This window comes from Calidris pugnax, unplaced genomic scaffold, assembly GCF_001431845.1.
Source record: "Calidris pugnax isolate Ruff unplaced genomic scaffold, ASM143184v1 scaffold18, whole genome shotgun sequence".
Taxonomy (NCBI): domain Eukaryota; kingdom Metazoa; phylum Chordata; class Aves; order Charadriiformes; family Scolopacidae; genus Calidris; species Calidris pugnax.
The window spans coordinates 4,405,258-4,431,093 of NW_015090812.1; the positions used below are offsets into that span (position 1 = coordinate 4,405,258).

At 45.9% G+C, this 25,836-nt stretch overlaps 1 protein-coding gene across 3 annotated transcripts in view; it reads left to right on the top strand.

The window, feature by feature from the left end:
* LRP8 (LDL receptor related protein 8) overlaps positions 1–25,836 on the top strand; it is a 191,899-nt gene that overhangs the window by 160,063 nt on the left and 6,000 nt on the right. For 2 of the 3 annotated variants that reach the window (XM_014939436.1, XM_014939439.1), the window contains 10 exons: positions 6,675–7,037; positions 13,499–13,621; positions 13,980–14,102; positions 16,662–16,781; positions 16,911–17,036; positions 18,876–19,047; positions 21,638–21,865; positions 22,424–22,542; positions 23,735–23,874; positions 25,353–25,494. In XM_014939436.1, coding sequence (XP_014794922.1) covers positions 6,675–7,037; positions 13,499–13,621; positions 13,980–14,102; positions 16,662–16,781; positions 16,911–17,036; positions 18,876–19,047; positions 21,638–21,865; positions 22,424–22,542; positions 23,735–23,874; positions 25,353–25,494 — 1,656 coding nt within the window. The remainder of the gene's footprint in view (positions 1–6,674; positions 7,038–13,498; positions 13,622–13,979; positions 14,103–16,661; positions 16,782–16,910; positions 17,037–18,875; positions 19,048–21,637; positions 21,866–22,423; positions 22,543–23,734; positions 23,875–25,352; positions 25,495–25,836) is intronic. The other variant, XM_014939437.1, reaches the window with a different exon arrangement.

Sequence of the window (25,836 nt, forward strand, 5' to 3'; positions counted from 1 at the left end):
TTTGAGGTTCTTGGGTACTGTCACAGGATCACCACCCTGTCCGGTAACGCTCTGTTCTGATTGCTGAAAGAACGTTTATATATTCCTTAGAATTATGGAGTTTGTGTGATAATATTAGAGCAGCTGTTAGTTTCATGGATATTATCAGCTGTTTCTGAGGGATTTGCCAAATTACTGTAATTTGTAAAATTGCCATTTTAATAAGCAAGTCATGTCTGAGCGAATAGGAGTGAGCATGTCCCGTACAGGTTCCAATTTTCAAAGTGAGAAAAGAAACTCCCAAAACACATCCCCGCATATTTTTTTTCCATTTAAACTTTGGCTAGTACCAAACATCTCCAGTCTGATTCAACAGATTATATTCCAAACAGAATATAAAAGAGTAGTGATAGGTCTTTATTCCCACAAGATCCCAGTGGGGTGTCTTGGATTTTAGCAAAAAGCTGCACAGTGTTACTGTTACCTTAGGCATTCTTTTCTCCCAAGTTGCTTTATTTTACCCCTAAACCCTCTACACTGGACTCACTTGTTTGTATTTTGAGGTCATTTTTAGTTATTTAACCAGAAGAACCTGTGATGAACTTTCCTAGTACAAAGTGAAATTGAGGAGAATGCAAATAGGAGTTTGCCACCTTATTGCACTTAGGTAAGATTAAAGATGGAAGAAATTCAGGGTGTGCAAACCTTTTGTCCATAAGCTGTTTCTCTTCATAAATTGTGGCATCATAATTAATTCTATTTTCAGAAGATTAAACCACTTTGAATTAATATATGATTCTCAGGAAATATATTCTAAGTCAGTAAATACATTTTTGAACCGACTATTATTTATCAGCAGGGGCTTTGGCATCTGGTTGCTCCATTATAATTAAGTAATACTATGCAAATACTGCTGCAGAGAATGGAAAAATAAGTCATTTGTGTTTGAGGGGAGCAGTGTGGCAAAGGCAGGGAGCGCATGCAAATATTAATTTGCAAGAGTGCGTGAAATGGCTCCTTAGCTACATTAGTGGTTTGAACAATATCAGGAATTACTATTCCTGCTGCAGTCTTCGTCTATATGGGCTTTTCGGTATCAATCACCATAGCAACAACCACCGTTGGTAGTGAGACTGCAATTCAGCTGCATTATTCCCTCCATGGGAGGGCTGTCATTTTTTCAGAGCAATGCGCTTCAAGGTCATCTTCATTTACCTCCATCTCTTTGCTGCCCTTCCTGGAGGGCAGCTTTCCGTGGGAAACTTGTCCTTCTAGGCAGGAATCTGTGCTCTAAAGACTGACGTTTGACCGATGAGCTGTATGAAATATTCAGATATTTGGTAAGCACACCAATTGTCTGCAGACAAAACACGTAATTTAGATACAGTTAAGCCTGAAAATAAGTACTAGTTAAACAAAACTGACATGATGACAGCATTGGTAACTGGCCTGGGAGTTCCAACTTAATTTAGCCTATCTGGACTCTGACCTCCTTATCCATAGTCCAGCTCAAAAATTAATTTATGTGGGCTGTGGTGACTGGGTTTGCACTTTGAGCAGAATACCTGGACAGATGGAGCACAGGCATTCTGCTTCTGCAGCCATGTGGAGCTCAGATCCTAAACCTCATAGCTTAGGAGAGTTTCTGAAGTCCATCAGCCAGTGTTGAAGTGACAGCAGATCTCTCCCTCCCCAATGCAAATCATCCTTTGCCTTCTTTAGAAGATCCATTATCAGATTTAAGCAAATAAGAAATTTTGAGTCGCACTATTATAAGTTGCTTTGGGGAGGGTGTCAGAAAAATGCAGTGTAATAATTCATCATATTTTCTTGTCTTCAGCATCAGTAATTGCTGTTATCCACTTTACCAGAAATTTTACCAAATAATTATCTTTCTTTAAGCCATTCATGTAATTTCAAGTGGAACTGACTTTTTTGGAGGAGAGAGATGAATTATATATCTGACTCTTACTGAAAAGCTAGAAAATGTTTAATTAAAGATTAGCGGTGGCAGCAGTTACAGTTCATTGTACATAATTTCCAGCTTCTATTCACAATAGATATCCTGTTTATTTCATATTTTGAGTTCTATCCAGATTTGAGGAGCCATGCTTGATAGAGATATCCATCGTAGGAACATTGTTAGGTACAAGTATATATTTTTTGAAATTACAGATCTCAAAGAGCACTCTATATCTTTAGAGCATTCTGCTTTTCTATATAAGCACTTGAAAGCATGTGGTAGAATTATCTTAATTTTTTGGTGCAGCGCCTGAGCTAAGATTGTCCCTGCTGCACCAGACTACTCACTAAAGCCTCTGGTTAAATCCTGGCTCCAGGCAAAAGAGAAGCAGCCAGTCCTGAAACACTAACTCCACAACTGCTGTCTATCTCTTTCTTTTTTTAAAACTTCCTCTATCCAATAACTGCTGCTGCTCCACTTTCCTCAAAAGATGTGGCAAGATTGCAGCTGGAGGCAGTGAGGCAAAAACTGTCACGGTTGTCCTCTGTGCACTGGTATATACTACAAGGCAGAAATTAATGCAGAACAGCTCTGGTATTTATTGTCTATAGGCCAAAGCACATGTACGCTATCATTTAGATGGGATGTTTTGCTTCCTAAAACTGTGAGGAACCTTAACAGATTACAGTACTCTACAGCACTGCTTTTGTAATTATTCTTGTTTATTGCTTTGAAGCCTGTTGGTTAAATGCTACTTCTTGACAAACATTTCCAAGATTTCTGCTGGGATCACTTCATATTTGGAGTAGGTTTTGCCCCTTAGAGTACGACATTTATTAATTTCTTTGGCACTAAGGAAAGCAAGCTAATATTTGTTTCCTTTGTTTTGCACAAATAAGCTTACAGTAGGACAGGTAGCAAAATGAGAGAATGCAAACAAATTGCTCGAGTCAAAGAAGAAATACCCCAGTGATCATTTAATTACTATTCGCACATTTTCTATTTAAATGCTCTGGAGGCAGTGAAATGCTGTAGTGATGGGACTACCCAGGTACCCTGACAGATTTATGAAAGGAGATGTGAAGTAAACTGTCCCTGGGACTTTACTTCCCCATCCTCATCTCTCCAGGTGCTATGTAAGATAATTTGTAGTGCTGCTTTTTATTAGGTTCTTCAAACCAGCACCGAACAGGCAGCAGGGACCCTGAAGAGCGTGAGCGTGCTGGCTCTTGCCTGGGTACAGAGGGACTGTAAGCAGCTTTTCTCCTCTGTTGCCTGTTTGTGCCAGAGCAAGTCCCCAAGTGGCTGGAAGCTGCAGACTTTGCTTTATCCTGGCATGCCCTGTGGATTTTAGCTGTCAGAGAGGATAACGGAAGGGTGAGAGGAATTGGGACGTTATCTGCCTTCCCATGGCCAGCAGGAGAGCCAGCTGCACACAGGGACGGTGGTCTCTGCTGGAGGCATGTGTGACCCGGAAGGACCTGTCCCGTTTGAGCTGGTCATTGGGTTAGTAAATGAAGAAAAGAGCATTTTTATCTCTTGAGTTCACCAGGAGGTGTGCAGAGCAGCCTTCTATAGCGAGGGACCACGTGCTCCCTTTTGGCAGCGCCACTGGTTGCTGCCACACGCACTGCAGTGTCCCCTGTGACAGCTCTGGTGGCTGTCCAGCGGTCTCCTTGTCATCACGCACTGGTTGCAGCCCATCAGTCTCACTGGTTGTCCCAACAGTGTATGGCTGCTGTAATTGCAGGCAGGAAGACCTGAGCACAAAGAGCTGCTCTTCTGCCTCCTACATCTTGTCCCGCTGCAGGTGATACCATCAGGGCTGATGCCAGTGCCCCTGGCTTTAGTGGCACAAGTGAGCTGCAGAGATTGATCCCCACCTAAGGACTGTGGTGGTGGGAAGGGGGAATTAGCAACAGCCCGACTGCTGCGCTTGTTCAGTGGAGGGAGAACATGCAGTCTCTAGGGCTGTCATCACACTAAATTTAATTTTTAAAAAGAAATAAAATAATCATGACCATGCAACTTTTCTAGCTAGTAATTCACAAGCTTCACTGAGAAAGTCCTCATGAGAGGTTACAAAAGCTGAACTGTTTCTATTTTCTGGCTGCGATTATCCATAATTTTGTATCTGTACTGGGATTTGTAGGTGCAGAGGAGGAGCTTTTGTGCAAACTTTCATTGTGTGTATCCCACACATATGTTTATCAGTTGCTAATTTGCCAATGCAGCAGATTTCTGAAGGGGAAATGCATAGAGACAGAAGGAGGGGTGGAGGTGGGACCAGGAAAACAACGGGGGGAAAAGGATGGGCTTGTTACAGTTGGGGGAAAGGAAATTAATGCACATTTGGAGTGTGCAAATCATTACAACCTTGCCCAAAAATTAGGGATCAAAGGACTGTGCACAATTTGCTCACTGATTAGTTTCTGAGATTCATCAAAATAATGCCAGAAAAGCAATTTCTTCCTCTTAGCCGTGACCTGTTACAGAAACTGTACATAGCCCTAAAAATATTCCTGTTTCTCACTTCCTTTTTTAAATAGATTGGTAAGATTGTAACTGTTACCTTAAATTTCCGCTTGGCAGTTCCATATTATGCATCATCTGAAAAGAGTGTTAGGTTATTCGGCTGTGTACTGATTAGTAGGGTTAATAGATTATTTTATTTCTAGTTATGGGATAAGGATAGAAAAGCACACTCAGTGAAGAAAAAGAGCAGAATTTGGGTGAAACAGTAGGGTTAATAGATTATTTTATTTCTGGTTATGGGATAAGAATAGAAAAGCACACTCAAGTGAAGAAAAAGAGCAGAATTTGGGTGAAAACCAGAGTATTTTAATTCTGCCATGAAGAGGGGGTTTTTAGATGCTTCTCCATCAGACTGTGCTCGTACTTCAGGTCCTTTTGAGAGGTATTCAGCTCCTAGTATTAGTTGTCTCATTTCATTTCCCCCTGTTTGGAGAGGAGCAACATCAGCCCCTCCAAGGGTCGGTTCTTATCCCAAGGTAGGTGGCAGGAGTTGCCTGTTGAGAGCCTGTCTCTATATCCAAAATAGTCTGCTGAGTACAGGAGGAGCCTGAGCAACTGGCCTGGACCAGGTGATACTTTGGTGTCTAACACTGGATGCTCCTTTGGTGACCATGCTCTGTGGCATTTAATTACTGCTATCAAATTGGGCACAGAGCAGAGTGCAGCTGAGATCCTCTTTAACATTTATCCCTGTCGGAGGGAGCTTAGGTCGTAGCCAGTGCATGGTAGTATTGCAGCAAGGCAGGCAAACCTCTTTTTGTTCTGATTAGTCAGCTTGCTACTCTGGTATACACAGTAACATCTGGAAAATCTGGGACTAAATAGGGCAGAGCACTGGGCAGGTAGGGAAGTAGTATATATATATTCACACTGTGATGTAAAACTACAGGCTGCTTAGTTTAACAGATAGAGCCCGGCAAGTTTGCAAGCTAGAGTGCAAATAGATAACTGTGCACAAGTGAACATGTTCTTAATTGCTAGATAAATAGAGTTTCATTCCCAGGTATAAGACAGACATAATATTTCAGTAGAAAACCACGGGGTTCCTGTCGTTGGCTGAAAGCTGGGATATGACAACTCCTTTACAGAGATTCTGCTGCTGTCCAGATGCACTTGCCATCACAGTGTTTGGTGCCATCTGAACTGTGTGGTTTATCATAGGGGCTCTGCAGATATGACAGTAAATAGTTCTGCTTCTGAAAACAAAAAGACACACCTCCCAAGTGCAACGTTTAAATATATATATATAGTAATTTATTTGTATATATTTATTGTGCTTGCAATTTATCAAAGCCATAACTTTCCTGTAGATGACTGATACTGCAGAAGCAGAATTCTTTTTTTAAGTAACTACCTAAAAATACTTCTGGAGAATTTCTTCCAGGGTTTTGGTTTCCCCACACCTTGATGAAATAAAGTGATTGTGAACTGCACGTTGTTGAAGTACCTGAAAGTTTAATTTGATCAGGCTTCTCTGCTTCAGCTGTCCATTAGGCTTGCAGAGGAGAGTGCTCCACTCAGCTTCCTATCTGACAAACGCCTCATTTGTATGTTAATGTTGAGTTGTGATTTCCAGAGAAGGCATTCAGTGTGTTGTAAAGGGCCTTACTGGCAGATTGCAGCTAAATTGATGCTCGACTCACTAAATATTTACCCTACACATCCCACTTAATATGTCCAAAACCAGGCACACTGTGAAATCCTGAAACCTGATTCTGTGTTTGTGAAAGTTGGGAAGCTGGTAATGTCAGCACGGAGCAAAGCGAAGCGCTGTGTGAGTCCACCAGTGCATCCCAGCTCACCTCCAGCCCACCCTGCAGCCTCCCAGCTCCTTCCCTGCTATCACCCCAAAACCGGGGCTCGCCTGGCCGCTCCTGTCTGGACACCAGGGCAGCACTGCAGCTGGTCCCCCACTCTTCCTACCTGCAGTTCTCACAGCCCTGCCGCCCCTTCTTCAGGGCTGCCCATGGCCCATAGAGGATGCATCCTGTGGCAAGTTGGGGAGGTGACCACTGTATCTTCACCTGTTCCTTCCCATGTAGTTTACCATTGGGAAAAATGTTTTGGGATAAGACAGCCAAGATAATGCTTTTGTGCCCTTCCCCTGTCTCTGACATTCCTAATGTGCTAAAGCTGGCACAGTGATGAGGGGTGGGTTGGAGATCTCACAGTTCACCTGTTTGTTTTTATTCCCAAGCCTGTTCTCCCAATGAGTTCCAGTGCAGTAACAAGTCCTGCATCTCCATCATCTTCGTGTGTGACGGTGACAATGACTGCGGGGATGGCAGCGATGAAAGAAAATGCTCCCCTCTGACCTGCAACCCTAACGAGTTCCAGTGCAACAACAGCATGTGCATCCCAGACCTGTGGGTGTGCGATAACCAGCCGGACTGTGAGGATCAGTCGGACGAGTCGGTAGAGAAGTGTGGCTATGATGCCAAGGCCCTCAACACCTGCGCGGCTCACGAGTTCCAGTGCGGCAACGGTGAATGCATCCACCTGAACTGGAAGTGCGACGGGGACGAAGACTGCAAGGACAAGTCTGACGAGCAGGATTGCCGTGAGTGTCTGCAGGGGCCGGGCAGGGATGAGGGCTCTTCTTTGTTGGGGAGAGGGGCCAGAAGGCTGCTGTGGGCTGTGTTTTAAGGCAAGTCTTTGATGTCTATGCAGCAACTGTGTGCCTGACAAGGAATGTTTGTTTCCCAAATGGCATGGCTGGGTGCCCAACCCAGCAGGGTCAGGTATATTCCAGGCTCCTTTTATGCTTTTTCCTTGAGGATTCAGAGAGGAGGTGCAAGAGCTGTTGGCTGGTACCGTATCTCAGAAGAGATCTGTTTCACTAGAAAGACAAGGAATGGAAAATGGGAAAAATGTTCAAAGCCCTGAGGCTGCGTGGTGGGGTCGCAGCCTGGAGGTTAGAAGCCGCAATGCTAAAGGGAATACATGATCAGCAGAAAAAAAATAATTAGTTTTCTGCCTCTGAAGTTAGAGTATACTGAACAAGGCAGTCAAGAGCAGCACCTCTGAAGAATCCAGTTTGAAATGCACTTTGAGCTTGGCTTGATAAAGGCACAGAGCTAATAAATAATGGATTTCTTTTCAGCTGGCTTTATGCATTTAACATGGTGTTGTTGGTGTGTGTGGTGTTTTGAATGTCTCATCCGTTTTTAGCCACTAAACTGTTCAAGCTGGTCACTTACCTGCAGAAGGAGAGAGAGACAGACATGAAAATAAGAGCAAAATGTTTTGCTAAAATATTTATAATCACAAGATTGAAATAAAATAAAATATTTACATAGCTGTATATATTTAGCAGCTCTGACATTGGGCCACCTCTGGGGAGGAAGGCAGCAACCAGCTGCAGAAACTAGACATTTTTGCAAAGGTACCTAAGAAAATCTACCACTTTTACCAGCACCATCTTTTCATAGACGTGACAACACTGATCCCAGGCCAGTGAGCTCAGAGCAGCTGCGTGGGAGAGTCTTTCAAGGAACAGGGCATCAGACTCTCGTAGACAGGGAGAGGCAAATGTAAATTCAGTGGCCTCTTTAGCAAGAGGAGGAGCGTATAGTAAGTCCTGGACACCACTGTTTACACTGCAGGAGAGCAGGGGGATGAGCCACAGGTAACCGTGGAGCTGCTGTGCCTTTGAAAGAACTAGGGACTCTTTTAAAGAAGAGGTGAGAACAGAGTAGGAGAAGCCAAATACGTTTTGTTAGGAAGCGAGCAGCTTTGATTCCTGGGTACAAGGATATCGTCACTGTCAAACCCCTTCTGAGTAGGGATGGAATAGGTGGGATGTCTTTTCCTTCATCTGCAAGAAGGTGATACAGGAGCTGACAGAGCTTTTGGGCAGCAGGTACCCAGGCAGTACTTCCAGAGTCTGACGTGCTGTCAGCACAGCCACTGGCAGGCAGCGTGGCAGGGACAGTGGAATCAGGAGACAAAGGTGGTTCCTGGCATCCATTTCAGTATGAAGTGACAGTAAGAAAGCCGGGCAGGAGCACGTCCACTGGGGACATGCACCACTAGCTGGGGCATCCTGTGTGATTTGGTGGCTGTTTTCACTCTGAGACTTCCTGCAGCCAGTCCTGTATTTGCATCCCTTCTGAATCAGAAAGCAGTGGTTACGCCGGTGTTACAAACACGGGTGAAGAACTGGGTGCTTCCGGCAAGAGAACTTATCTCTGTCCCACAGAGTGCATTCCCTGAAGTGACAACGACCTGGCAGGGTGGCTGAGTTTAGGCAACACAGGAAAGAGAAAAATGAGCTCCCTTCTATTTCCAAGTGGTGAAAAAAAGAGGGGAGCAGCTTACAGATGGTGCTTTCTGATTGTCCCTAAAGTGGGATTTCAAGCCCTGTTGTTCAACTTCAATTTTTTTTAGTCTTTTACATTGCCCATTTACTTTGACTCTTTGCTGAATGAGAGGAGTGGGACTGTGCCCCTGTACCTTGCTGAGGCAGAGGGAGCACTCTGTTCCCCAGATTATTTCCTTGACCTGACAGACACCAGCAATTTCCAGCTGAGCTCGGACTGCCGAGACGTGTGGCCCAAAAGGAGCGTGGCTCTGACAGCATCCCTCGGCTACAGAGCAGCTTCGCCAAGTAGCACCTCCAGATACACCAAGGGCAGGCTCCCTGGGGCAGAGGAGGCAGCTGGACCCCTCTGCAGCGCAGCACAGTGCTGACAACCAGTGGAGGAAGGAGGAAATGTGGCAGAAGTGACTTGAGGCAATTACATCCCTAACTAGAGGAGATTTTTCCCAGTCTCAGTACAGCACGGCGTGCAGCTTATCTGCCCAGGAGAAACGAGCGTGTGAGCGGCTTCTGCTGCCTTCAGTCCTGTGGGGCAGGAAACGGGGGGATTTGAAGCCCCATGTTTTAGCTACTGCAGTGCTCCTCTGTACAGTGCCTGGTTCTCCCCTTTACACCCCTACAAACTGGGAATCGCCCCAGTGCCACAGAGGTGTCTATGCTGCTGCTATTTACACTGTGGGAGGGGAATCTCTAAGGCCACAGCCAGAAGACTTGTGGTGCTGAGTGCTCATGTAGCTGATGGGTCATCTGGGTCAGAATCAAATCTTATGTTGCTTTCCCATCCCAAATACAGCTGTTGCTTGGGTGCTTACGCCTGCAGTAAGACAGGGACATTTGCGAGCTCTGGAAACACAATGTCACTGTTCGTCTGTTGGACTGGAGAGTTTAGGGATTGACCTTTATTATTTTCCTCTCCAGAAAAGCTCATTTTGAAATCAGTATTGCGTGGCATGCAGGGAGTTACAGGTGTGTGACACCACTCCATCCCCTTAGCAACAGGGATGGCACAAGTACCACTAGGTTTGACTTGATTAAAACTGCAGACACCAGCACTATATCTTCTCTTGCAAACGGGAATCATGTAAGGTTTGCATTTTATAAAATAGAGGGATGGGAACTAATGCTTTAAAAAAATGTCACGAGGCCGTCACCAGTCATTCATTATAATCATTTTGGGGGGATAAATGAGTAGAGCAGAAATGAAGGGTGACAATTGGTGAACAGGTTTTGGCAGCGAGACAGCAAATAAATAGGAGGGAATGAATCATTTCAGGAAAGCTGAGTGATAACATTGAGTTGTTGGGGTTTTTTTCCCCTAGCATATATATTCAAATATGTATATATATTTATAAAATGAACATTAGGTTAGATTTATTAGTTTCCAAATCTGGAATGGTTATATTTTAAAATGTCCTTTGCAACTCGCATTAGGGCATCCAGGAGGGAGAATGAATAATGCTTACAACTGATGGATAGAAAACAGGTCCCTTGAGACCTGATCTCCCACTTTTGTGTCTCTGTCTCCCCATCTATAAAATGGGATTGATGCATTTTGCAAATGCTGGGGTTTTCTTGAGATTAAGTTAATTTGGGGGAAGAAAAAACAACAAGCAGAAGAGAGAAGAAGCACAAGCTCTGACTTGGAATCTGAACTGTATCTGCTTAATTTGAGCAGTACAGCTTTGTGCCCAGTATTTGCAAATGGGAAGTGGGTCTGTTTGATGCCTGTTAATTTAGCAGGGCTTTGGTAAATAGTTTCGTATTTGATTTGCAGAGCAGAGGAGATGACTACAAAACTGCTGAGATTTCACTGGTTTAAATCCCCCAAAATAGCACAGCAGTTTTCTGAGTATCTTGTGCAAGTAAAGACCACAGCTCTTCCCTCTCCTTGGGATGTTGTCCTGCTTTGAGAATGGCCCTGATGGTGACCTGCTGTCAAGTCTGCCAGTGGTGCTGAGATGGGTTTGTGCCCTGGCTTCAGGATAACAAATTTCCTGGCCCTTTCCCCTCAAGCTTATGCTCTCCAGGCCAGGTATAAGCATAGCATTCTCTCACCTCCTACTGAAAAACACACCAAGAGAGAAATGCTGTATGAACATCTTAATAACTTAATGATCAACAACAGTAAGAGTTGTTACTGTTTCTCCACTTTTTGGATGTCCATTAAGGGGCTCAGAGGCTATTCCTCAAAGGTCTGAACTTCCACAGCTCTGCTGGAGTGAGAAGTGAGCCAGGAAACCATGCCTGGTCTCCAAACTTCTGTCTCTTCTTGAAGCAAAAGCTTTGTGCAATGATGCTGTACAGTCCCACATCTGTGTTTTGCAGCCCTTGTAGCAACCGAGCTGGGAGCCCTGCTGTCATTTTGCTCAGTCTTGTGGTGCTTTTGCAACAATTGTCTTTGCAGCTCCTGAAAAATTCTCCTTCATTTAAATTTGTTTTAGGATTAGAAACCTTTCTATTCTTAGCCTCTATCTATAACTGCTTTCTAGAAGAGCTTTGAAGATTGCAACTGAGGACAATTAGTAGGTTTTATAACGGCTGCCTTCCAAATCTGTAGCTGTTGCCATGCAGATTTACTTGATAAACTAGGGACCTGTTTCTACTACAGGAAAAGACAAGGCCTCTATTGGCTTTAATTACATGTAGCACATTTTTGAGGGGTTAATCCTTACAGTTAGAAATGGAGCACCATCCCTCCCTGTGTCCACATCTAGAAGTTGCTACAGAAAAGGTGAAGTAACCTGCTTTTCATACTGGGGGTGGTAAGGGCAAGGAAATATGACAAGGGAATTTTTGGCTGGCCGGTAGGAAAAGCTTTGCAATGGCCAAGGTTTAGCTTGGAAGAGGTTGGGATTGCGTGAGGAGAAGGTGGTCTCTTGGGGCTTTCTCCAGGCAAGTGGTTGTACATGGCAGGAACTATTCAAGGAGAAGTGCCTCTGCCTCCCTGCTCAGTGCCCCTTCCAGACCTGTGGTGTGTGATTGTCCCAGACCACGGCTTCAATTCTTCCCCTCCTTCATTTTTCTCCACTTAGAGCAGCAGTTCCCACACGCTTAGTTTGGAGCTGCTGTCCCAGATGTCCCACTGAGGTTTCCCATTTCTGTGCCTGGGTTTATTAGCTGAAATGTGGCGACACAGCTGGTCCCATAACTATGCTTATTGCTTGTGATTTTTTTGTTGCTTTGCAGCTTTTTATGAATATAGTGCATATGGCTTTTCTCTCCAAGGAGCAGTGCTATTTCCAAACTTTTCTCATGTGAATATTGTGTATTTCTGAAGGCAGGAGTTCTCCCTTCCCCCACCAGCCCTGCAGTTGTGGCTTTTCCTGTCTCTTGTGCCCTTCACCAGCTGAAGATGCACTGGAGCTAAGTCCAGTGAAGCAGTCGTGAATCTGGATCCTGTCTCCTGTGGGGTGCAATCACCAATAATGCTGATCCTTTGTGCAATGAATACTTTATGGTATCGATGCAAGCTCACTTCATGTTTATGGCTCTTCCTAGGTTATCTGAAAGTAGTAATTTTTGTATTAGAACCAGTTTGTCAAATTGTCAAGGAAGGTCTGCCATGTAGCTCTCGCCTCCCATGTGGTGACATCAGTGCTGACCTCCTCTCGCTATTCAGAGGCAGTGATTTTCTGCCGTATGATACCAGGATGCAATCAGCAAGATGGAAAGGCTAGAATCAAGAGCTCTCCAGGGTGCGCTGCCTTAATAGGATTTTAAGAAAACATGTGTAAGACGGGCCCCTCAGAAATAAGCTGCATAACGTGTCCCAGGAACAAGGAGCCTGTTTTGGCAGTGAACTACGGGCTGCAGTCCTTGGCTGGCTAGCAAGTGACAGTACCCTTTGGAAGTGTGAGCCTGGTCCCAGCTAGAGAGGTCTCTCAGTGTCACCTTGGGGAGGGAAACATGACTGCTTTTAGTATGGTCATTGCAGCTGTCTGGTTTATGTTTTTCCCCAACTTTGGTGTTCATCAGATCTGTTTTGAGTCTGTAATAATCTGTCCTGAGCAGATAAGCTTCAGGCTTGAAACCTGGTCTGGCACCGTGGAGACATTTTTGGACTGTAACCCCAAGAAACACCAGCCCGCAGTGCAGTGGAGTTCTTCTGCCTTCCAGTGGTCTGTTGGCTCGTGGGCTTTTAGTAACCCAAATGATGATGTCTGTGGTGTTAGCTTTGTCTCTAGTGTGACCACACTGGCTTTGGCAGAGAGAGTCAATACATGTCTCTTGCCCTTAACCTGAACATGTTTTGAAATATATCGTAAATATTATTTTTTCTGAAGGAAGGAGAGCTGAGGAGCAGTGGCATTGCCTCCCCAGTGCCACTCTGCACATCTGGTTGGAAAGCAGCCTGGTCTCTCACATAGACTGAGGACCCCAGCAGGGCTCTGGTGCTGACAGTTTTGCTGCCCACTTGCTTTCTTGTGTCTCACCCAAGAAGCTTCACGGCCTGCACTGATTCTGTTTTGACTAGATCTGCTCATATGGGCTTTGGGGCTTTTTTCCCAAGAACATAGAGGGTGATCTGGGATGGCAGAGGTGCACAGGGGGACAGTGGCTGAGTGGAAGCAGCTGATGCTCTGTGCCACTTGCTGACAGAGGGTGCAAAACTCCAGCAGTGTCAGAGATACATGGCTAAAAGATACCACAGAAAAGGTTCAAGTCCTGTGTGGCTAACGCTTGCATGTGTTGTCTTCAAGCTCTGGTGACCTGCCGGCCGGATGAATTCCAGTGTGGGGATGGGACCTGCATCCACGGAGCAAAGCAGTGCGACAAGGTGCACGACTGTCCTGACGACAGCGACGAGGCAGGCTGCGTCCAAGGTAGGTACAGCCAGCTCTGTGCTCCTCATGCTCTGAGGTGTAAGGCTGCAAGAGCTGCCTGGCCACTGGAAAGGGAAGAGGCCTGTGCTGCTCCTCTGGGCCATGGCAGGCAGCTTTCCTACTGTAGAGAGTTATAAGCCGTTCTTGCAGCGGGGTTGCTTGGGAGAGATGATTGTGCTGACCAGGCAGACTGCATGTCGTGAAAAGTTCCTTGCATGATACTCAGGCTTAATGTTCATTTGCTTAATCTCATCCTATTTCTGCTAATGACACACCCTCTTGTAGCTTTATGTCAGGCTTTTTGTTGTCATGAGCCTCATCTAACTTAGTTGCTTTCCTCTCTTGCCCGACACGACAGAGTCAGCATGTGAAAGTCCCAGCAAGTTTCAGTGTAAGAGTGGAGAGTGCATTGACGGAGGCAAAGTGTGCGATTCACATAGAGACTGCAGGGACTGGTCTGACGAGCCTCTGAAAGAATGTGGTACAGTACTTGCCTTCTACGTGTTGCTCCTGTTGTAACTGCTTCCCCTCTCCTCCATCTGGTGCTCACAGCTTTGAGTGTAACCACATGTAGCTGCTAATGCTATTTCTCACTCTGCTCCTCTTTCCTTGCCTTTATTCTCTCATCACCCTTCATATGAATATAATTAGTAGCCTCGTCTGATCATCTGCAAGTTTGAACTGTGCCCTTCTCAGCTCAGCTTTTATTCTTGGAGAGATGTATGAACTGAGCACGGGACTAGGAACCAGGAATTCCCCCTCTCCCAGATACTGGTGTCTTCCGCAGCACACACCAGTTTATTTAGCCTCATTGCCTAAATCATCTTGGAATTGTAAGATGAAGATAACATCATAAAGATTTAGCAGAAATGTCTCAGCCAGGCATCGCTTTCCATGACATCATGGAGCTCAGTGCCAGCCTCTTCAATAACTCACAGTCAGGAAGAACTGTCAGTCTCTCCTCTATCAGACAGTGTGTGTGCATGCCTAGTGAGGTTGCTCTTACCATGTCCTTTCAGTATGCCCTTGCTTTCTTCCACACTAATCCACATCTCCCTGTCTTTCTGAGTGGATGTTGCAACTTGTCTGCCTGTGGAGGTCTCCCAACAAAGCTGGCAGCCCAGTTTTTGTCTCAGGACACCAGGCAGTGGCACGGCACAGCTGGGCTTGGTGCTCAGCCTTAGGGTGGTGCTGTGGCTGACTCAGTGCAGTTCCAGGCTGGCAGTGAAATGTCATTTGAGTTGGGAAGCTGAGCAGGGAACAGCCCTCAGCGGAAACGTGTTTCTTTAAGAGTGCAGAATGATGTGGATTGCTGTGAATGTAATGTCCACCCACAAGTAATCCACCAAGAAGGCGGGAGGTGCAGGGCATGCTCCTCATCTTGGTGTGTCTCTCTGGCTGTGTGCTAGGCTCTGCAGTGCCCTCGAAGAGACCCAAAAGAAAAGCACAGTGCAAGGCAGAGCATTACTTGTCTGATTTTAGGCAGACTGAATACACCGCTGAGGTTTGGGTAATGGGCAGCAGCTGCCCAGCAGAAAGAGAGCAGGCAAACAGCTCCTATTGAGAAGTGCTGCAAGTGAACCAGCACTCGATTTACGGTGCCTAAACCCATTCCACAAAGCACCTCTGAAAAAGGGCTTCCTTGTTAGTTGGAACAGCCTTTGTAGTATTTTGCAGAGAGCAGTTGTGCATGTTTATGACCCAATTTGCTAGAAGCCTGTGCAGGTGTAGGAATAGGTGATACCATTAATAAACATCATTGAACAGTGACAATAGACAATGTGGACACCTTCTTGGAGCCTAGTGAATGTGCTCTATTAATAATGTATTGACATCTGTATGTGTGTGTCTTTGCTAGGAAGGTGAAAGCATCCCAGAGCTGAGATGAAGTTCCTTCTGGCATGACATTTTCCTAGTCTTACTGACTTAATGGGCTTGTGGTTGTTTTTGTTGTCTTCCAAGCTTGTGGTTGTTTTCGTTGTTTTCTAAGAGCACTGTTTTAATGGCTGTGCTGTACTGCTCACCTGCAGTGTGCGGGGAAGCAAGAAGTAAAAGATAAATGAAAAATTTGCCTTTAAACTGCATTACAGATTGAAGCAAATCAGTTTTGTTTGTTCTAGTGAGCCCTCTATCTCTGAAATCCCACAGCTGCTGTTCAGCAGTCTTACTTAGGTAAGACTTTCTCTTCACCTTGCGTAGGTTAATTACAACAAGAGATGGTATTTCTGACAGGAAACCAGCTTTCCTCAACCTCTCATTCAGTTCTAGTTACAAGGATCTGTTTAGTCTGTTTTTCATTTCAGCACTTGAAAGCAGGATCAGAGAGGTGGCCTTGGATTAGACAGGGACCCAGGAGAGGATGGGGGGCTGTTGCTTCATAAATTGCACACTTGGGCTGATGCAGGCTGCCAGCAGAGACTGTCGTGTGGGAGGTGTTTGTGGGAGGACTGTACCTCAGTGCTAATGGCGTATCTCTGACAGACTGTACTTTGGTGTTTTCTGGAATTTTCACATAGATCATTCCTTGGAGCTAGATGGGAAAATAGTACAGTATTTCAAAATAGCTGGCCCCTGGGAGATGAGACTCCCCCAGCATGAATTATTAAAGCTCAGAGAGACTGTTCAGAAAAGTCAACATGAACCAGCGCACAGGGAAGATGGAGTCTCCTGGAGAGAGCCCTTAGGTCCCTTGGAAGTTTCTCACATGTGGCAGATCATGCTCGAAGCAGGAGCTCTCTGATGGGATGAGATGCAGAGATTTACATACGCTTTATCCCCAGGGCTCCCCGTTCATTTAGCCGCTCCCTTTCAGTCCAAATGATCCTACAGTGTTGGTTTGGAATAATAAAGGGCACCAAAGTGATACGGTGGTGATTTCCTATCTGTGAAATCAGTCGTGTGCTCTATGGGGCCAGCTCCCGGTCTGCCAAAAGCTGATAGATACAGGAAAAATTCTGAGGACCTTGACCTCCCTTGATTTTATTCCATCTTACAACTAAAAGCCCTCCTTTGTCATAGATAATCTGTATATCCCTTCCAGGTATTAATGAATGCTCTATGAACAACGGTGGTTGCTCACACATATGCAAAGACTTGAAGATCGGTTATGAATGCGAATGCCCACCCGGATACAAGCTTCTGGATAAAAAAACGTGTGGAGGTAATTTACATGCAAACAGCAGTCCCTTGTGTTTCACCATACAGAGACGTGATTATATTCACTTCAGCATTGCTCCATCACAGATGGTTTGATTTCAAGTTATTGATGGGTTTCAAACACTCCTTTCAGACATAGATGAATGTGAGAATCCAGACGCTTGTAGCCAGATCTGCATTAATTACAAGGGGGACTACAAATGCGAGTGCTACGAGGGATACGAGATGGACACCCTGTCGAAGAACTGCAAAGCTGTAGGTAAGACAGCCCCACGGGCGCTTAAACTCTGCTTGCTCAACATCACAACTCCGATAAGAAAACACGCTCGCAGGGGCTGAGGCGAGGGGAACGGAAACAAAAGGAAACCAGCAAAGCAAGCAAGCAAAGGCATTTCATTTTGAGCGGCACAGAACTGCTGCAGTGATAGCAGATGCGTCTCTAGGCAAGAACTACTGATCATGCAGATCAGAATATTTTAACAGTGTACAGAGCAAGATTGCAGTCACTAGTTGGCTGTTTGAAGCTGAAACTAGAAAAGAAAGTCTTTTGACAGGTGTTATTGAAAACAGTGCAGTGAAAACATTTAGTGGTAGTAGTATTGAAAGGAAGAAATAATCCCAATTAAAGCATGGCAGGTTAACTACCTCTCCACCCTCCCAGCCTCTTACACAAATACCAAGGTGAACACCAGCAGTTTGCTTGACTTTATTGCAAAAATGAATGTTAACGTCAGAGGGATGGAAAGTTGAATTGTGCAAGACTGAGCATTGGCCACGCTGAAGGTTTCTTTAATGGAAATAGTGGGTTTCTTGGGGAAGGGTGAGTTACCTGCAATGCAAAATTGCTTCTCTAGTGTTATCCTGTGCATCCATGTGGCCTCTTTTCCCCAAGTTCTATATGGTGTGTACAGTGTCCAGCTGTCCTCAGAAAGTCTGTTAGTGCCACACCTGCAGTGAGTTAGGACTGACCCAAATCCTGGGACACTGATCTGCTTGTTGGTTGAAAAATACTGTTGTGTCTGAGAGTCTGTACTTGGAACCCTGCAGTACCACATATTCCAGCACTAGAACCTTGTCCCACCACTTCTCTTTCAGTATCATGTTCCTCAATTCCTTTTTGTCCTTCCCAGTGCAAAGACACTCTTTGTTAGACTCTTCTACTGGCCACTGCTGGAAACAAACTAGTCTAACCCACTAAAGTTTGTTCTGAGCCTCCCATCCTGTCCCTACCTCAAACAGGGAGGTGGACAAAGAGCAAACTAAAGCTTTAGCTGTTTGACTCGTGGCTTATTTTAGTGAGGCTTAAGAACACAGAGAATCCCATGCTGTGCTACTTGCAGAGGGCAGGGGTGTGCATCTCTTGATCTCAGCCTAGAGACATAGGTGTTTGCCTCCTCCAGTAGGAAACTGGCCTCCATGGGGCCCACTGTGAATAACCATGGAGTCTAAGGTGCCTGCTATGGTCTTCTAAGCAAAATAACTATTGGCTTTCTATGTGTCCTGCTCTCCCATCAACTTCATGCTCCATGAGAGGGTCTGGCCTGGGCTGGCCTGAGATCACAAGTGCAGTAGCGGTGCCACCAGCACCCAGGCTGTAGGCTCTGGCTTCACAAAAAGGAGATGTGAACTGCCTGAGTGCTGGTGCTCAGGTGGACTGTGTGAGTTCTGCGTATACGTCATGGTCAAAAATTCCTCCCTGGCAACCAGTCCTGGCTCTATCATGCCTCAAGTCTGGCCACATCCCTTCCCTCCAGCCAGCCCAGAGGGTTCTCTCTTCCTTGTCCTGGCTGTGGGGCACCAAAATGTGGCCCATGTATTTTGTATCTAAAATGTGTAATTGAAGGTGAGAACGTTCCCCAGAGTTTTGCTTGTGGCTTAGCAGAATGGGCAGACCAAGAGCCAGTGTGCATCTAGGAGTGACCACAGAGGTGCTGTGGTCCTCTGTGTCCCTGTGTGATAGCTCTGCCTCTGTGTAAAGCTCCCTTACCAAGCAGAGCCATCGGGAACTGATAGTTCTGTTGTTGTTTGAGAAAAGAAAGCTGAATCCAGCCCTTGGGTCAGCTGCTAAAATGATGAATGTGCTTATTTTCTGTGGTAGGCAAGAGCCCGTACCTGATCTTCACCAATCGCCATGAGGTCCGTAAGATAGACCTGGTGAAAAGGGACTACTCTCGCATCATTCCCATGTTGAAGAATGTTGTGGCACTGGACGTGGAGGTGGCAACAAACAGAATATATTGGTGTGATTTGTTCTACCGAAAAATCTACAGGTAAGGAGCAAGAGAAGGATGTGTGTTTTGGTACCTTTCCAAAGCTAAGGTTCAACCTGTACCCCTTAAGGACAGTCAGCAGAGAACAGTGCAGGGTACAGTCATCCTGAGAGCCTTTCTTCCTTTACTGAGTTATCTGTTGTGGCCCAGAATTCATAAGCTTTTTCCGGAATTGATAATGAATTCAGAGGCTTGTGCAGTTACTGGATTTGATAATACAGGAAGGCTTTTTATCAATAATAGACCCCGCTGTATTTGTGCAATTACAGGTAGACTCTTGTTTACTGAATGATAATATTGCGAAGCAGCGCTGCGTGAGAGTGCTGCCCTGTGTGCTTGCTACACGTGGAGCCACAAAGGACTCAGCATCTGAAAGCACAAAGGAGGCAAATGGCAGGAGCAGGGAGGTGGCAACACAGATACTCACTGCCCGCTGTGGTCTCTGGTAGACTGGATTTCAAATTCACAGCATTTGACCACAGCACACATTCTGTAATTCTCATTCTCCCTCCTCCTCCAGCTGTTTTTATGGCGTCCATCACTGTATTATGTGCTGGGGCTTGTGAGTGGGCCCAGTCAAAAATGCATTTAATTTATGCGCTGAAAATCCCCCATGTATATTGTGATTTACATAGCTATTGCACCCTATTGCAGCTTCTACAGTGATTTGTTCTGGATTTTAGCTAATGATCAAGCAAAGGTTGATTGGTTTCAGTGCGTGGGAGTCCAGCCAGGGTTTCTGCAGGCTGTGGGAGCTCCCTGGCATTGGCAGGGAGATTTGCCCAGGCTGTGCTGAGTATTGAGCACTGAGTAGGTGGCAGGTACCCTGCGTGGCCCTGAGGGGGCTCTGAGAGTGGGGAGGTGGCTCAGAAGCAAGCTGGCTGCTTTCACTGTGACTGGTTCTGCAGGCACAGAAGATGGGTAAGGGCTTCATGTTCATGCCCAGAGAATTATTCAAGACACACTGGTCCTACCACAGCTCTCTGACAGGGAATGCCCTGGGGTGCTGGGGCCCCCTGATGGTATAAACTCTTTTTCTTCTTCCAAACAGCACAATTTTTCTCTTTGTTGCTCCTGCTTGCATTAGCTATTTTGTAGGTCCCACCTTTTCTGCAGACCAGCCTGTGACATCATAACTTCATAAAAATTAATGTTCCTGTTTAAGATACTGCTGCTATCACCAATATCAAACCCTTCTAAACAAAAGCTCACCATGTCCCTCCAGCAGAGAAACCGGACTCCGCCTGCAGGAGACCCGTGGGGGAAAAGCCATCTAGAGTTGTTAGAGGCTATTACCAGGGGAAAACTATTGTACAGGAAGTAATCGCTAGCAAGAGATCCCATCTCTCTTAATATTCACCTCACTTGCCTTTCCAGTCCCTCTCCTATTGAGGTGATGTCCTCATTGGGGTGTCAGAAGATATTCTACAGTATTTAGTTACTGGAAGGATTGAAATGTCACCTCTGTATTTCAACCCTCCCATTCTGAAAGCCGCAGGAGCCTGTTCGCTTGGTGTTGGGTCAGAGGGAAACCAAACCATTCCTTGTAGAGAAGATGCAGCAGCTTTTGCTGTTAATCCAGGCTGACTCTGACCAGCCATTCCATTCTGAGCCACGGACCATAAAATGGTGTTAACAATTCCTGGGTTTAGATGTTTGTTTCCAAGTCTCTGATCAGATACTTGAGAGCTCAGCTCCCATATGACTTACCTTCTCATTCCATGCCCAAAGGCAGGATGGCCAGTGAACAGAAGTTGTAAATCATCTTGGTGTTTCAAATGTTCAGAGGAGGGCAAAATAACCCTTTCTGCAGTTGGTAACTTCTTTAAGAGGTACCAAATTATTCTAAGAGCCAGACTAAACTCTTAGAACCACTGATGCAAACTCAGAATAACTCCATTTCAGTTCACTCAGTACAATTGATGCTGGTGCAGGGGCAACGGAGCAGAACCAGCCTGTCTGCTTGTAGGAGCAACACTGAGTTACTTATGAAACATCCATGTGGAGTTTGCTGCCTTTTGTTAACATTTTGAGAGATTTCGAGGCTGCCACTGATATTTACTGAACATTTTCTTTGTATCCAGCAAGAGATCTCTTGCCAAATTAATACAGGTTCATGAATTCCTTTGATGACTCATAATTAGTTACACAGGTCCTAATTCTGCAATACATTTAATCACGTTTATTTGCATGCCAAGTTCAACTCTGTTCAGCAGAGCACTGGAGATTATCTTTCTAACATCCATAAATCCCATGAATTGATGCTATTGACGTTAATGTGCCTGAAGTCAAATGTTTTGCTGAGTTGTGCAGTTATAGCAGGAGGCAGGTAGAAAAATAAAATGACAATTCCCATCCTGCAAACGCCTGCCATCCAGACGCAGGGAAATAAGAAGAATTTGTGGGAGAAAGTGGAGGGATGCAGCTGTAATGGTTTCTGTGTCAATGAAGTTGCTCCATGTGCACTGTCTTTCCGTGGGGACGGAGCGGTGCTACCTGGCTTTCAGCTGTCTGAGGTCCAACCCACACACATCTGCACAGCCCTCCTGTGCTGTGTGTCCCAGTCCAGTGACCAGTCCTGTCTTTGCAGCGCCTACATAGACAAAGCCAGCGACACCGCGGAGCAGGTGATTTTGATAGACAGCCAGCTGAACTCTCCCGAAGGACTGGCAATAGACTGGGTTCATAAGAATATCTACTGGACAGATTCCGGAAACAAGACCATCTCAGTGGCCACTGCAGATGGAAGCAAGAGGAGGACACTTTTCAACAGCGACCTCAGTGAGCCAAGAGCCATTGCTGTTGATCCTACAAGGAGGTAGGTGTAAAGATCACTAACACTCCCTTCACTAACAGGGATGATCTAGTCTTCTTTCTGCCTCTCTTACAAACTTGTGGGTGATTCTTATCAAGACTTATACGTGCCCTTTAAGATAGATCCATTGAACTTAAATGGGACTGCTGAGGTGGTTCAACTAACCCTTTGGAAGGCCACTGCTGTTAAAGAGAGTTCTGAAAATAATAGGTCATGTGTTCGATGTGTCCAGGCACACGGGTCGTGTTGGGAAATTCAGTAGTCTGTCTGACATGTATGGGCTGCTTGGATAAGTGCAGTCCATGTACCTGGTAGACACACCAGGAGACAGTTTGCATGGGGTTACTAAGGTGACATTTTTCATTCTGGTGCAAGTTTTGTGGCAGAGGACCCTGTGAGAGAGTGTGTGGCTCCACTGGGTGCGTATCAGAATTAAGTGAGGTGGCTGAGGGGCTTTGCTATATTAAAGAAAGAGCAGTGCACCTCCTACTCTCATCAGCAGTGCAGATTTCTGGACTATGGGGGTCCAGTTGCCTGTTTCCTTGCATCTGTCTCTTTCAGGTTCATGTACTGGTCTGACTGGGGAGACAAAGCTAAGATCGAGAAAGCTGGCCTGAACGGCGTGGGGCGGCAGGTGCTGGTGACTGACAACATTGAGTGGCCAAATGGCATCACGCTTGGTAAGTGCCCAGGTTAGAGCTACAGCATCTGCTGTGGCTGACAGAAACCTATTTTTATTGTTAAGTAGGAAAAAAAATTATAAACATGCAAAGGCACCTGCACACAAAAATCCTGGGGAAAAAGAAGGAAAGGAGACATGGCCTGCAGAGCCTGTTCCCATCTGCCTGCCCAACCACCTGGGTGGAGGGAGAGAGATGGAATCCATCTTGGCTCATATCCTGCATCCTGCCGGCACACGAAGGGCTGTGGTCGTTCTTGCTGCCACACCGAGTTCCAGAAGTGAAAGGGAGGTTTCCTGTCCTCATGGGACAGCAGGGACAGCCTCCTCTGGAGTCACAGCCGGATGCATTTAACACCATGCAGATGTGAGGTTCTCTGCTGGGCTTTGGCTACTTGGAAAATTCTGGCCATGACGGGGATGCAGGAGCAAATGCTGCTGTCATTGCATAGTGCTGAAGTGTTACTGCTGTGAACAAATAATGTTGTCCTTTAGTAATTAAGAAATTAATTAATGACTTGTTTAATTACAGAACTTGTTTTGTGTTGGCACTCATCCATGCGCGTTCTGTTTAGTGAATCTCATCCAAAACGAGTGAATTTGCTCCAGGAAGAGCAGTAGAGTGCTTAGCATCCTAAAGAACGCTGGATCCTTCCCTCCCCCTCTTACCTGCACCCTCCCTGGACCCTTGCTGGTTGTGGCAGGAGTGTCCCCACCACCAGCACTCCCCCAGCCTGCAGCACAACAAGGGGTTCTGGACCCAGGGTTCTTCTTCACCAAAAAATGAGCAAATCACACATCTCTTTGGGGAGGAGTTTTATTAGAATCATGGTGGTTGTTCTCCAGCGAGAGGCCGAGGACTGAACAGCCTCAAGAGGGACGAAGGCTCTCGCTCAGGCGCTCCTGGGGTGACTCTGGGAAGCCCCAGCTGCTGCTGGCCGGCTCCTCCTGGTAACTAAAGAACCTCCTTCCCCACACACACAACAGAATGTTCCTCCTTTTTAATCTTATTTATAGGGCCTTATCCCAGCATATCTGGGCACTGATTCAAAATCAGAACTTGTGTTAAAAAAAAAAAAAAAGCCAATAATAAAGAGATTAGTCATGCTGCCAGCAGGAAAAACATGCTGGGCAAGAGAAAAAGAGTTGCAGGAGCTCTGTGTAATTTTGCTTCATTGTGTTTCACTTTCCAGATTTGCTGAATCAGCGTCTCTACTGGGTAGACTCCAAATTGCATTCACTGTCCTGCATTGATTTCAACGGCAGCAACAGAAAAGTTCTCATCTCTTCTGTCGACAATCTGAGCCACCCTTTTGGCTTAGCAGTGTTTGAGGTAAGAGTGGAAAACGGATGCAGAACAGACTGGAGACTGCAAGAGGTCTCAAAGCTCTTCTTGATTAAAAGCTCTGCCTTTTGCATAGCACAGAGAGCTCAGCGAGGGCGTTTGCTGCTATAGAAACCGATTAACCTGGTGTGGGTTCAGCGGGGAAAATTGTTTTCTAAAGCCCTTAATGAGGAGCGATGCGTTGTCTCGTGCTCCTGCTCTCACCTCATGCAGTAGCGGTGCGTCCCCGAGGGGCTGGTGGTGCCCAGTGTAACACCCCCCACAGAACTGGAAAATGGGTAGGGGGTTTTCCTTGATCTGAATTAGGCAACTGCCCGTGCAAAGGCCAAAACTATCAGGAAGGGAAGGGAGAAGCCACTTACTGTGATCACAGGTGGGACAAGCATTCACTGAGTGATGCTGCAACGTGTCTCATCTCTTGTAAGCTGGACTGTGAGGGGAGCTGTGTGGGCTCAGAGCAGCCCCTCAGCCTGCAGTGCAGCACTGCTGCTCTCACCAGCTTTGCTTCACGCCATCCTGACGTACCTGCGTTGCATTCTCTGCTCCCCACAGAACCCTCAGGGGAGGACAGCCCCTTAAATTTTGCAGCGTTGGCTGTTTGTTTCTGTTGCCCATCCCGGCATCTGCAGAAGTACCCTCAGCGAGGGTTTCACCTGCCTTGGGAGTCTCCAGGCTGGAGCTGGCAGTCTCGGTGCCAGCGAGGCACTCACTGGGCTCCAGTGCCTTCCTGAGGCTGGGGACTCGGCATCAAAAAGGTGCTTGTTCACCTGGTTCTTGAAAGGAGCAGATAATTCTCTTTCAGGCTGAGCTGCTCCAGTTGTGACACACAAACCCTGCCACACATCAGATAAACTTCCCTTTCCCCCAGAATTATAGCTCTGATCTGACAAAGATATAAGCCTATTTTCACAAAAGCTTCCAATTCCTTGAGTATGTTCCATTGAAAACCCAATTAGTCCTGTAGGTTCAATACTCTTGTACAATTCCGTGTCACGGTGTAGCCTTACTAAGAGCAGTGCAGTAATTGATTAAATAGTACAGTCAAGGAAGAACTAAGACCTGCCAAGAGCTGCAAAAATTACTGCACAAATGGGCTCCATGTTTGTGCCATTAGTTCATACACAGGTACCCAGTGGCAGTGCCCAGGGCTAACGGCTTCCTTGCAGTTTGTATCTCATGCTAAGTGTGTGTTTGAAACTCTGCCTTCCCCATCCTGTCCCAGCACTTTATAACACAAGTGCACACTAAGCACTTTATAAACACGTAGGAATGCTGGGCTTTTCCCCATTAGAAATGACAGTGTCCCAAAAAAAAAAAAAAAAAGGAAGAAAGCAGATAGAAGTAGCACAAACCGAAGTGCCCCAAGGCAGGAAGACAGAGCAATGACTTTGTGATTACTGGAGTTTAATCCAACTCGAGCTGGATTTGAGCAGGGCCGGGTCAGAAATCCTGTGCCTTTCCTGCAGGACAGAGTGTTCTGGACTGACCTGGAGAATGAAGCAATCTTCAGCGCAAACAGGCTGAACGGCTTGGACGTCTCCGTTTTGGCAGAAAACCTCAATAATCCTCATGACATCGTGGTATTTCATGAACTGAAGCAACCCAAAGGTAAGGCATGTCCTCAGGGTGTCATGGCCCTAAGTCAGGTTTATTTGAGCTAGTAAATGAGGTGTTTCCTGATGGCTCTTGATGAGAGAGAAAGCACAGGTAATAACATGAAATCAATGCCTAATGTTTGAAGTTCCTGCGTAATTAATTCAGCAGCAGCATTTATTGGAAAGTCTGCAATTTGTTAATAGCTGTTTAATTAGCATCTTTGATAGCAGCGAGTTACTCTCAGCAGTGTGATGTTTGACATTCATTATATATTTGGGCAGTTTTTATATTAGTGTGTAAAGTTTGACTCTGCTCCAAACTGTAAAGGTGCTTAAGCAGCCCAATTAATTGAGG